Source organism: Xiphias gladius, chromosome 17, assembly GCF_016859285.1.
Source record: "Xiphias gladius isolate SHS-SW01 ecotype Sanya breed wild chromosome 17, ASM1685928v1, whole genome shotgun sequence".
Taxonomy (NCBI): Eukaryota; Metazoa; Chordata; class Actinopteri; order Istiophoriformes; family Xiphiidae; genus Xiphias; species Xiphias gladius.
In genome coordinates, this window is record NC_053416.1 from 5,556,499 (window position 1) to 5,569,668 (window position 13,170).

General features: G+C 41.3%; 1 protein-coding gene across 2 annotated transcripts in view; it reads left to right on the forward strand.

The window, feature by feature from the left end:
- Positions 1–8,936, forward strand: part of gria4b (glutamate receptor, ionotropic, AMPA 4b) — a 118,911-nt gene extending 109,975 nt beyond the window's left edge. Inside the window, exons 14-16 of one of the 2 annotated variants that reach the window (XM_040150636.1) lie at positions 710–824; positions 3,702–3,839; positions 8,489–8,936. In XM_040150636.1, the coding sequence (XP_040006570.1) occupies positions 710–824; positions 3,702–3,839; positions 8,489–8,653 (418 nt within the window). In that variant the 3' untranslated portion in view covers positions 8,654–8,936. Of the gene's footprint in view, positions 1–709; positions 825–1,508; positions 1,624–3,701; positions 3,840–8,488 lie in introns of both variants that reach the window. The other variant, XM_040150638.1, reaches the window with a different exon arrangement.
- The last annotated feature ends 4,234 nt before the right edge of the window (positions 8,937–13,170 follow it).

The window sequence follows — 13,170 nt, forward strand, 5'->3', positions numbered from 1 at the left end:
ATAGTTTAGACTGATCTAAGCCCCGCTGCCCTTAATTACCCCATCCCATCAAGCCATCCCTGCACAACACAGCCATTTAATTTACAGTAATAACGGTGGCAGATTTACCTCTCAAAACTTTTGAAACAGTGGAGCCTTAACCGTGGATTTTCTCGGTTAAACTAACGACTGTTGCTAGCAGAATTTATCAGCGCTGGCTAGCTTGCCCGTAGCCCGTTAGCTAATGCTAACAACTGAAACCACACTCCGTCTCCAGCTAGGTTTTTAATCTTGCAAGCTGATTCCTTTTTAAAATTTGAATCCTGGAAAAGGGTTTTAAATATTCACATGCCTAAATACACACAAAAGAATCAATTGTGCATCATTTCCTTCATTTTAGATGTGGAAAACACTAACTGACATCAGATCTTAATAAAAAAAACAAGTATTGATCCTCAATATCAGGTAAACACTAGTGTAAACTTATTATATATAACTTATAAGATATTAATATTGTATACAATTACAGCACATTAACGAAGAGAGATTTGTGTTCAGTGTGTATTTGGGTCCTGGGATGGGATGTAACCGTTTAGAGCATTAACGCACTTTTCCACCCTTGTCCCTCTCTTACTGCTATTCCTCCCCTCCCTCCCCCCTTCTCTTCCTTCCCTCCCAAATTGGACAGCATACTCACGCCTCTCACCAAATATGTTTTATCGTTTTCAAGAAGTGCAGTTAACCTGGCAGTGTTAAAACTCAATGAGCAAGGCCTGTTGGACAAATTGAAAAACAAGTGGTGGTACGACAAAGGAGAGTGTGGCAGCGGAGGCGGTGGCGAGAAGGTTAGCCGCTATGTCGCTATGCCCATGTGACCGTGATGCGGGTAAAAGAGAAATGTGTTTTGCTGGTAACAGGGGCATCTGCCGGGTCGATGCTCTTGATGGGAACGCAGCTGGCTCGAAGACGGCGTTTTTAATCCTGAGAGGAGAGCGAGTACTGTCAAAGCAAAAATATTTGCTGTACTGCTTACATAGCCACAGTAGTGACTTAAAAGTGGTCTCAAAGTTTGGACTTTAGCATCATTGGTGCTTCAAATAAATAAAGAATATGTTAGCATTGCCATCTTGGATGTTTAACCGTACTGAGCATAAAGTACATTTTCTGAGCCAATAGTTTTGGGTTGACAGTACTAGCCTTCATTCTTGTTATAATAAAGGTCCCGGCAGTATGTGCCCGTTCCAGAAAAGTGATGCAGCCGGGGCCCCGTGCATATATGTCTGTTAGCTCTGCCCTTTCCCCCTTAACATCTCCCAATAAACCCAACCCTGCAAAACAACTATCTTTAACAACGAGCAAAGAGACATGTAGCATGAGTGGGGCCCCTTCCCGGCTTCGTCACTTTGTGAAGAGTACTGAGCTGCTCTTGTTGGGCTTCTTCTGATTGAATAACATAAAATAACATGTCCTATGATGTTATTTATGTTATTTTCCCCACCCCACCCTTCCCCGCCCCCCTTGATTTGAAGAACGCCTGTAAACCTTGCCGTATTGAAACTGAGTGAAGCAGGAGTCTTAGACAAACTGAAAAACAAATGGTGGTACGATAAAGGGGAATGTGGACCCAAGGACTCGGGAAGTAAGGTCAGTCTCCACCAGCCCGGGAGCCTCCCCTCCTCTCTTTGTCTCTATGCACACTTTTGTAACGCTGGCAGTACTGTTCTGTTATTACAGCAGGCTGGCTGATATGAAGCACAGACATAATACTCTGAGAAAGAGCGAGAGCGAGTGACAGACATGCAGGTAGAGACTTAAGGTGTAGCCTGAGGGATACAGCATGACAGAAACAAGGCATGGTGCAGCGCTTACAGTTTTACAGCAGCTAAGCTATGTGTTGCAAGTGCAGATGAAGGCTCACACTCACACTGGTTGTCACCCTAAGAGGGGCCCAGGGCATGTTCATACGTTACTGTACGTCACATTAGATGTCAGCTGTACTGTATGCCTCAGCTGTAGAAGCACACTGAAGACTGATCCATGTTGTTGATGCATTGGAGCATGGAGAGAGCTGCCACATTTTAAACAAAGCAGCATGTACCGTCCACATCAGTCATGTCCTCTTAATCAAATCCTTAAGCACAGGACACACGCCTTCACCTGTAAATGAGGCTAAGCATGACAGATGGTTGTTTGTGTGCCGAGGTAATAATTTGAGTACCCGTTAATGATGTAGGTGATCTATCGGAGGGAGATAAATGGCAGGGAGGAGCAAGAGTCAGAGCTCAGAGAGGTCATCTGCATACATTTAAATAAAAGGGGGTAAAAAGGTGAAGGGCCAGTTCATTCAAAATACAAAAACCATGTGTCTTCAATTATCTCTAGTTGCATCTGGCCATGCAGACAGTTTTAATAACCTTCAGATATCAACAGCAGCATCTCTTTTTAGGAACTGTGTTGCTGCTGCTTTGGATAATCCATAATCCAGAATTTGTTGTCAGCAGTTTTTGTAGGGACTATCTCTATGGCAGGAAGTGGTTTAAGATCTTTTACAGTGCACGATTTTGGGTGGTCTGAGACGAGACGTTAACGGTCATGAGAGAAATGCGGTAAAATCAACAATCCAAACTGTGGTCCTAGATCGTGATGTGAGACATATCCGCGGCTGATTTGGACCTCTGGCGCCTAATGACAGCCTGTGGCAAAAATTGTGACAGTGGAGGAAATTTAGGAACAATGTCTCACAGTGTAACTGCTGCCACAACCCATGTCGACCAATCATCGAGTCACAAAATGACATCAAATAACAAAGAATACACTGGCCGGCGCACCGTTTCATAAGCACCCTTTTTGAAAACAGTTTAGGAGAATAAACAAAACACGCAAAAATGAAGGAGTGGCAAAAGAAAAAATGAAAAAGACACTTGTTGGACTCGTGTCACCACTATGGCCAAAGCTGGATTATAGTTTTGCTGTATTTTCGTAATTTTTTCTACTGACATTGTAACACCACGATTCACCACGCATTTACTGACCAGTCTGATGTGTGTCAAATTGATAATGTACAGTCTGACACAGATTGCAACCAAGAGTTTATTAAACCATCTCGCACAGTGTGACGTGAAATAAACTTAAACGATAGTTCTTGTGCCATTATATGAAAGCACAGTGTGCTTTGTGGATTATTCAGAGTAAGTGGGACATTGTCTCTGGCTGGACCACAAGTGAAATTCCAATTAATTCCATTGTAATTGGTTGGAGGAAAAAATCTCAAAGGTGATTATTGCAAAATCTGGGCAAAAACCAAAGCTTTTTGAATGTCTAGCAGCACTGGGCTAAAGTGAGAAAAGAAAGCTTTTTTGTAATTTGTTTAAACTGACCCTTTAATGCAGAGAGGTAACTCATTTCTCTATGATGCTTTCCAAAATGTTCTAGGCAGGATTAGAAGATAGCAGGAGATAATTATACAAGCATGGCCACATACAGCTGTGCACCAGTAGACTGAGAGGTTAGAGGTAGAGTAATGAATAGCGAAGTGCTGTGTGAGTGTGATCAGTTGTGTGCGTATCTGTGTGTGTGCATGCATGATGTGAAGTTGATGTGAAATTTTCCATATTACCCTGTATTATTTGTGTATAAATGCTGAGTGACTGTATGCAATTACTGCTGCCTCCGCTAAAACTAGCACTGACTTTTGCTTTTGTGCCTCTCCCTGCTGGCTACAGGACAAGTCGTCCCAGGCCCTCAGCCTGAGCAATGTGGCGGGGGTCTTCTACATCCTCGTCGGGGGCCTGGGCCTGGCCATGCTGGTGGCCCTCATCGAATTCTGCTACAAGTCGCGCAACGAGGCCAAGAGAATGAAGGTGGAGGCCCAGTCCCGATCCCAGTCCCAACACCAACACCCCCATTACCGCCATCCCCACCAACACTGCTACCCCTGCCAGACAGGCAGCCCCCGCCATAGCCCCAAAACTAGCCAGAGCCAAAGCCAGAGTCCGAGGCCCAGCCCCAGCATCCTCAATTTAGCTGAGTTTAGTGAGGTTTTCAGTGGTTATGGCAGCGATGGGGAAGCTGATAAGATGTAGTTGGGGTTTTCGTAAAGAGTCCACCCAAGCCTTTGCCCCCCCCTCACTAACTCCCTGCACAGAGACTGTAAGTGAAACCTATCATATCCCCATGCTAGCTTTGCCGTGCTGAGTAACTGTCATGACCAGTGGCAAAATGCTTCCTACTTCTCTGTCTTCTCTGCTCACTATGTGATTATGTGACGTCCCGGTCTACGTTCGATTTTTTTCTCAATGTGACAGGAAGCAATGAGTCATCCTCCGACATGACGTCACCTCAACTGCTTCGCAGCGTGTGTGGCTGCAGACGTTGGCCCTCATTTATCAAGCGAGCATACCGTGTGACCCATTTCCTTGCCAAAATCAAAAATGTATTACTCATTCTGAACTCATAATACTCATGTCTAGTGTTCAGATAAATTAAATAATGTTGGAAATGTGTAATAAACGCCACGATCGATCACCCTTACCTAAATTTGCTATTTGATTAGAAGTTGTAATGTTTTTGATTTATTGAGTATAAAATGTGAGAATGAAAATGCAAATTTATACGGATTAAGAAAGATATGGTAGTTTCATTGGCATAGAAATCATAAGAACAGTTTTTGAACACATTTCTCATCTTAATAACGCATTTTGCCCAGTGGACTTCATTAGAAGCCAATATGCTTCTCTAGATTTGAAAAAAAAATGTGTTATCGTTAAGCTGCGGTCCTTTTCCACTTGTTGCTTTTCCACTTGTTTCCATTGTATTATGTGTATTAACAGGTAGGAAAGGCATGTTAAATGAGGACCAACGTCTTATTGTACACACACGTCTGCTCTTGTGAGGACATTTCATCAAGCTGCAGAACATTCGTCCATCTAATGTCTACTCTAACCCTCTGAAGCTCAACTACCTTGTTTTCGCATAGCGAATCATCAAAAGTTCTTTGTAACCTTGTGAGGTCCTAAACACACACACACACACATATAAACACTTAAACCTGACTAGTACATACTGTAGCTCAGGGGCATTACTGTCTCAAGTCTGTCAGTTACAATAGAGCATCAATGTACAACCACAGAACAAATTTAATGAGAAACCATCCCCGAGCACACAGGAAGGCCTATATAATAAAGCCATAGTTAAATACTATAGATTGTATGGCTAAAGTAAATGAAAGTGATATGCCCCTTGAGTTGAAGAGATATTACTAGACTTTCAGATATCTTTTTCTCACTTGGTGTATATCTGTCCAACGTGGTTATGTGTCCCCCATCAGCACCTCAGCACAAACTCTTCATTAGCTTGACTGTTGCTTAGTCAGCTTCCCTGTCTCACTGCCTGCAGCTATCACTCACTCTGTAATAATTCTGTTGCTAATGGATTTACATGTAGTATGGGGCTGGCTTGATACTGTAGTGAATGGCTATGAAAGGTGTTTTCCGACTCTGCGGTTGCTACACTGCTGTATATATTTTAAATGGGACCTATTATGCTCATTTCTAGCTCTATATTTTTATTTTGGAAGTCCACTAGAGTAGCTGTGCATGATTCAGAATTTTAAAACATCCTTATTTTTCTCAGACTGCCTGTTATGCAGCCCCTCTCTTAACCCTGTGACCGAAGCAGGCAATATTAGCTCAGGTCTCCTCGAGAGACCTCCTTAAAAGTCCTTTCCTCTGAGCCTGCCGAAGGTCAGCGCTTCTGAGCACCGCCTCATCCTCTTACCGGCTTGGAGGTTCTGAAATCAAACTGTAAAACTAAGTAACAAATAAATAAAATTAAGTAACAGAACGTGATTGATTTGAAATGGCAACTTCTCAAATCCAGCTGTATATGTTCAAGTCTGAATTTGATCTGGAATATGAGAATGGACAGCATGAACATCCGCAGCGACAAAGATTATAGCAGGGTATCTCTGTTCTGTAAATATCACGCCCATTACCTGCTTATTGCGTGACATCACGGTGGATATTGTTTTCAAATTATATTCCGTATATAAGCATTTTTTTATATATGCCCTCGTTAATAGTTGTGCGTGTAAGAAATGCACTAAAATGCCAACTGACGTAGAAAATATCAAAAATACAAAAGCTAACGTTGCTAGTGAAATTTTATTTTGCTGTCGCTAAAACGACTGAAAAGTAAACCTGCACCATCGGTTATTTGTATTCTGGAGTCCATTAAATGACTATAATACTACTTAAGATGACTGTTTTAGGAGAATGAGCTGTGAGAATGAGCTTGGAGAAGATGACCAAATAAAGAAATCTGTGATGAGCTGACATCACCTCATAGAGAAAGTAGATTAAAAACCATTGGAAACCTAGTGTTTAGAGCAGTCTGATGCCTGAGCTTTTGTCTCACAGGGATTACTTTTGCATATTTTTATTTCATTATTTGAAAGTTTGGCCACGTTTTATTTGGGCATCCGACAATGTAACATTATATATATGACAGAAAATAAAGAAAAGCATAATAGATCCCCTTTAAATGTACCATTTTACTTTATTTTGAGACTTTTCTACCTTTTGATTTTACATGAAGCAGATTGGAGCTTTAGTTCTACTTAAGTTTCTTGAAGATAAAAGTAATGTGTCCAATGAACACGTTGGCTACAAACCTGAATGGTAAGGACACGATGGTGGTCAAAATATAAACTTTTGACATTACATTTGAAAGTTTATCTTAGTTTAACTAATACAACCACATAGTACAGGCAGATTTCATTTTTTTAATTAGTAGTTTAAGTGCCGGCCTCAGAAATTTCTTCTCTTGGGTTCGTACCGTTTGCCGTTGGCACTACTGTTTATGATAATGTTGTACTAACTAAAATAAATGCTGAGATCTGCAGATAAAATAGCAACATTAAGCCCCACCCATGGTAATGAACCAAGACTGTGCTTGGCAAGTTGACTGTTTCGCCACGGGCAATTGCGTCTCCATCTCGAAAAAGTAAAAGGCTCTTTTGCACCTTCTCATGAAAGCTAACGACAGAGCTTTGTATTTAGTTTTGGCAGGTCTAAGCTGCCGTCTGCTGGACAACACTGAAATACAGTACACCTCGTCACTTTGTTTTCTGTGTTGTGAACTAGTTTTAATGTGGGTTGGGAATTTCATTGGGTCCCAAAGAAAAAACATTCAGTCAGTTATCGAAGACAAAAACCTAAAAAATTGTCCTTTCAACTAACGTTTTCATTAGATACCACACACTAAATGCACACTAACACACTAAAAAAACGTCCAGTGGGGCAAAAAACGTGTGCAGTCAGCCATTCAGACATGTTTTAAACAAGCCAACAGTTTAGCCGATTTAGCCAACTGTTAGCCATCTACACACCACTTTAATTGGAGGCTAAATCAAAGGTGGCCGCACATTAGATGTCGCCAGTAATCTAGGTGACATTTGAATCACTTCACAGATTAGGATGGTTTAGTTTGGTTCCCGTTCAAAGACTCATACAATCACATCACCTTTCAGATATGCTTGAGTACATACATCAGTAATTGAAGGCGTCGCTGTGATGGCCGTGACGCTCAGTGCCGATTCTTCGGTTCAGTAGTACGCTCACTATGTTACTGCTTCAACCTGTTTTGTTCAGTTCGGTACAAAACACGAAAAAACTCAGCCTATACAAGAACTGTTTATTAAGGTTATTTTTATTCGTTAGTTAGTAGCTCAGCAGTCAGCTGTTTGCAACACAGTTATCACATCGTGACTGTTAATGTTGCTTTTTCTTTTAGTAATAATTTTTCAGTGAGGGCAGCTCCACTGCTGAAAGCACTGCTAAAGATGATGATTCATTATAGTCATTTCAGTCTGAAGAGTCAGTGTTAACGATTTGTTTGTAAATGTACTGAACAACTGCGTCTCACAGTTTGCATTTTTTTTCTCTTCCAAATGAGTTAGACCAGCCCCACTCGTTTTTTTGAAACCTGTCTGATTGCTCGTCTTTTTACACCATCCGACTTCTCATTAGCAATGTCGGCGTGTTCCCTGATCTCAGCAATTTGTTTTACATGAGTGCTATGTTATCATAACTGAGAAATTATGGTCAGAGCTTTAAATAGTTGCAGCAACAGTAACATTATAAGGAAAGTACTAAAATGATTGTCCGTTGGGCAGTGCTTGGGTTCTAGGGTCCCAAAAACTCGCTGTTGTTCTGGAATGTTTGTTAGCATTTTAAAAGTTTGGTAATTCTAGATCAAAACATCGACCCTGTATGGAGGAAATTAATGGGATTTCTTTCAATCCCTTTGAAAATGATTGCTTTGTCTCTTTCAGAAAAAGGTACTGCCTTATTAATTCCTAAATAGGAATCTTTTTAAGGTATCTTGATTGAGGATAATGTCTAAACACGTTTGGCATGAGCACATCCTAAAACTCCAATCTGCAAACGTACAACTTTTCTAACTTTCACCTGTTTCAAACACAAACCTATCTTTTCATTTTTCCCCTCAGCTGACATTTACTGAAGCCATGAGGAACAAGGCCCGTCTGTCCATCACAGGCAGCGTTGGGGAGAACGGACGGGTGCTGACGCCCGACTGTCCCAAGGCCGTTCACACCGGGCCTCCCCTCCGCCAGAGCTCCGGCCTCGCCCTGGTCTCCTCTGAGCTCCCGTGAAAACCAAAAACCTCTCAAGTGCCTTATTCCAATAACAACAGAAAAAAATCGTTATTCAAACCGCCCACGCAACAACCAGTAACTAACCACAAAGAAACAGGATTCACAAACACAACCGGTCACCTCCAGTGGGCGAGACGGGACCGACAGAGGAGCAAACAACACATCCCACTGCTACAGGTTAAGACTTGTTGTGGCTCAATGATTTCTTTCTGAAGTCTGTGGAAACCAGATGCAGAAGAATCTAGATGTTTCTTTTTTTTCTTTCTTTTTTTTTTTTTACTTTCTGTTTTTGGATCAGAGGGTCATGGGAATCCACTGGAGCCACTCAACCTTTACAGCTCCAGTGACGGAATAGGAACAGCGGGGAGGAAAATGAAAAATATCATGATATATGATAAAGATGAAGAAAACTGTAAACTTCAAACTCAAAACTGGGTTGTTTTTTTTTGTTTTGGGGGGGGGGGGGGGGGGGTGCTGTGAATTGGCAAAAACTGAACCACAATCAAGATTGTTTTCAAACTGAACAGTATTTGCTACACAGACATGAACAGCATTCAAGACAAGACAACAATCTCACTAGATATCAACAAGTGGCACTGGGGGGGTTGTAGCCCAGTGCTGTGAAGGTATGACAAAAAATATTTGTATTCATAATAACAAAAATGAAATCTATTGATATTGAATATATGAGCAAACATAGACAACTTTGAAGATAAGTAAATATGTATATTCCATGAGAAACGAAATGAAAAATCTAGCTGTACATAGGGACGACTGTGTAACATGCCTGCTTTTTAAACAGATGTACATAGCAGATACTGTAGTGGACAGACAGACAGTTGTTTTTTTGTAAATCATCTTCAAAGATTTTATTCATCGCAATAATGACAACGATGATGCCACTTGAGGGAGTAGACGTGTGGACGGCGGTGTTAAAATTTGTTACATGTTGAATACTTAACCGTATTATATAGGAACATTCAAACTCTAAATGTGAAGAGGTTTCAATGGCCCGAACACGCTGATACCTGTTAACATACGAATTAATAAGTATATTCAACAATGAATGTTAAATAGCTCCACCCCCGTTCCTTAAACCACAACCCTCACTGTGCAGACGTAGACCCAGAGAGTTGCTCACGAGTAGAGCTTTACAAAGTCGAGTTTCTGCGGTCAGAGTATAACTATTTTTTTTCATTCTTTGATCTATTTTTTGTACTGAGAAATTCAAAAGAAACTGTCTTGTCTCCCGGTTTTAAATGTCGACAGTCAAGTACTACCCGGGTAGATCACTTAGACCATTGTGTGTGCGGAGGCATCGATGTCCAAACGACGGCGGGAAATTGAATAATGCCATTTCTCACCATGTGTTACCGGGAGAGTCCACAATATTTCCGGTGGGACGCCAAACCTGAGCTGATGAAGTCGCTGTTCGTATGCCGAACAATGAGTAGGGCCCTTCCTTGTTGAAACACTGTGGATCCTCCGGGGAGGCTGGACACGCTGTAGCGGAAATGTCTTTGCTCCTGTCTCACTGACTGACGTGTCCTCCTCCTCTTCGGAAAACGGAAGGACAACCTGCGAGTGGATACAGGACGCCACATCTTCAGCCAGCGCCAGTCCCGGAGGGTGCTGGTAAATCATTAATTCCCGGTTCTCATCCAGGTCATTCCCTTACAAATGTTGTTGCTGGTCAGGGAAGTTTGCGGCAGAGAAAAAACCAGCTGAAATATTTCAGGTCATGCTTTTGTTTGTCCTGCCATCCGTCTTTAGAGCTGAAGTGTAATATGGTGTCTTATTTTGGTTCAAATGTACAACTTTATTTTGATCTTTTTTAAGTAAAAACGAATTTCAAATTGCAATGTGCAGTGTCATCCTTTGACACAGATCCTATCTGAGAAGTATGTTGTATGTAAAACATGTCAGTAACTGGTCATGAAACTTTGTATGGTATTACTGGTCCTCAGAGGATGACTTTAGATTTGGGTGCCCCTTGACCAAAACTGAACTACCAGCCTTGGTAACTTCCCCAGGTCCCCAGACCCCTAGACCCCTAGTGCCCACCAACAGCCTCACGTTCGCTGTGTTACAGTTGTGTGCAGGAATTTGATCAACTGTAACTTTCTTTGGACATATGGGAATAGAAGTATTCCAGCACCCCCTATAAAACCACGAACCGTAGTCTTTACAGTTTGATTTGTGTACAGTTCGAAACAGCCAAGACATAACATGTTAATTAGTGTGGTTTAGAGGTGCTGGTGGGCAGGTATTCTTTTTTCTTTTCACCACAGGTGGGGGCCATGCTAGCCGTTTCCCTGTTTGCTACGCTAAAATAACTTGTTCCTGACTGTAGCCTCATATTTAATGGACAAATACTAGAGTGGTAATGATCATCACAATTAACTCGGCAAGAGAGTGAGTGTGTTTTTCCCAATATGTTGAACTATTCCTTTAAGGTGGTGCTACTTAAAAAAATTTTTTTTTTTTTTTTTTTTTTTATAACGGATGGCATCAGGTGGAGGGTCCATGTGGAAATGTAGCCTTAAGACCTTCATTATTTCGGGTAAAATTGTGCGTAAATGACATATTTGCAGCTAAATTAGTGTTTAATCAAATGACCACACAGCAAACCTGAGGCCAGGGAGTTTTCAAGCATAAAAATGTACATCGCACACAGATGGGGGGAACAGAGGGGTTAATAGGGGCCCAACAGTGTTTTTTTTTTTTTTTTTTTTGCAGCTTAATCTGGCCATTCCCTTGACCTTAATTCCAGCACCACCACCAAAATTTCTACGAAATACCAAACTCAAAAGGGCAGATACCATGACATGTATTGAGCATGTTCATTCTTAACAAAAGGATAAAGCATCATCGTCTGCCTCATAACCTACTAGGCATATTAGCTGGATGACCTGCGGCCTTGTTTCATTAAAGTAAAGGTATGTATGTTAGGTAAACCGCGACCGGTATGATCCACAAGTGGAAACTACAGGAGCGGATTTTCCTTCATTTCCCAAGATTCTCTTGAGTTGGGTGCTCTAAAGACATCATCAGCAGGTGACCTGACTGAGGGCAGAGGAATAGGACAACAAGCATGGCTCCTGCCGAGGTACGATGAGTTTACTTCTCGTTTTTATTTTCATGATTAAAAACCATTAAAAGTTTGTCTGTGACGTGCCTCAAACGTAGGCAAAGTTCGAGAGGATTCAGTAGTCAGGGAACTGACTCGGTAATGCCAGTTACACAACAATTTCTAGCTAAAGCTTGCTAACATTGGCTAGCGTTAGCTACGATAAGCTACTGGTCATACCAGACCACGACAGGCTGTGGCAACAAAACTCCTGAGTCTCTTCAATTGGTCAAGGGTGCGTTTTACTGATGACAAATTCAACTTTTCCTTCGTAAGAGGCATAATGTTAATTCTTCTTTAAAAACTCACGTAATTTTGCTTTAAGGGACTGGTTTAGATTATTTTCGAGTCTTATCTTAAACCAGTACTCACATGGCCATACGTCCATTTAATATATCCCTGGATAGGGTTTACCTGCTGAGCTGCAGTGCAGGGATGGTAACACAAGGAGGGAATTTCAAATTAAAAGGACAACAACTTTGGAAGATGGCAACTTGATTGGAGTAACTCAGACTGCTGAAGCCTAACGTTAATTTTGGCTGATTTTTAGAATGCGTTTTTTTGCATAGAATGAAGATCGTCATCGTCTTATCTCCTGTCATTTATACTGATGGCAGGGACTAAAAACTGTTTCAGTGTATATATAGGCACCTGACTACTGTTTTAAGATAAGACTTTAAAAATGTGAACGTGTCCTTTAATAGGCACATCGGTGACCCGCAGTGATAAGATGCCCAGCAATGTCATCGGCACACAGCGCAGTACCAGTACGCGATGCTTGATACCAACGCTTCAGTGCTGCAGCTTTAATTTGCGATTTTGAACTGACATGACAGTAATTTAATATATAAATGTTGCCCGTTAAACAGTTGTGTTGTAAGATTTTGGTAAATACGTAAATTAAACAAAGAATTTAGCATTAAGAGGCACAACAAGTTTTTCCTCCGTTATACGAAGGTGAAACGTGTACATCAATACCAAAATCCAAGAATTCTGCCTGATCTACTTCCTGAATGGAGAAGAGAAAAAAAGAAAATATTAGTTATAAGAAGGAAGTCAAAGTATTCAATAAAAAGGAAGACACTGGAAAAAAAACAGATAATCTTATGTTAAACTGCAGTGTATTGACATTTCGTCCGGGATAACCACAATGATAACAACCTCCTATTCGTATTTCACCTTCATGCTTGGGGTCAAACCACTGGGTGCACGCAAAGTACATGCATCTCCACAGACCAAGGCTCATAGTTACAGCATAAACCCACTCAGGAGTAAAATCTCATCAGTGCATCAAAATTCTGCACATAATGTAGTTTTGCTGCAAGAGCACAGAATCCAATTAGAGGTGACCAGGACAGAGGTAGGGGAAAAACACACTTTTAAA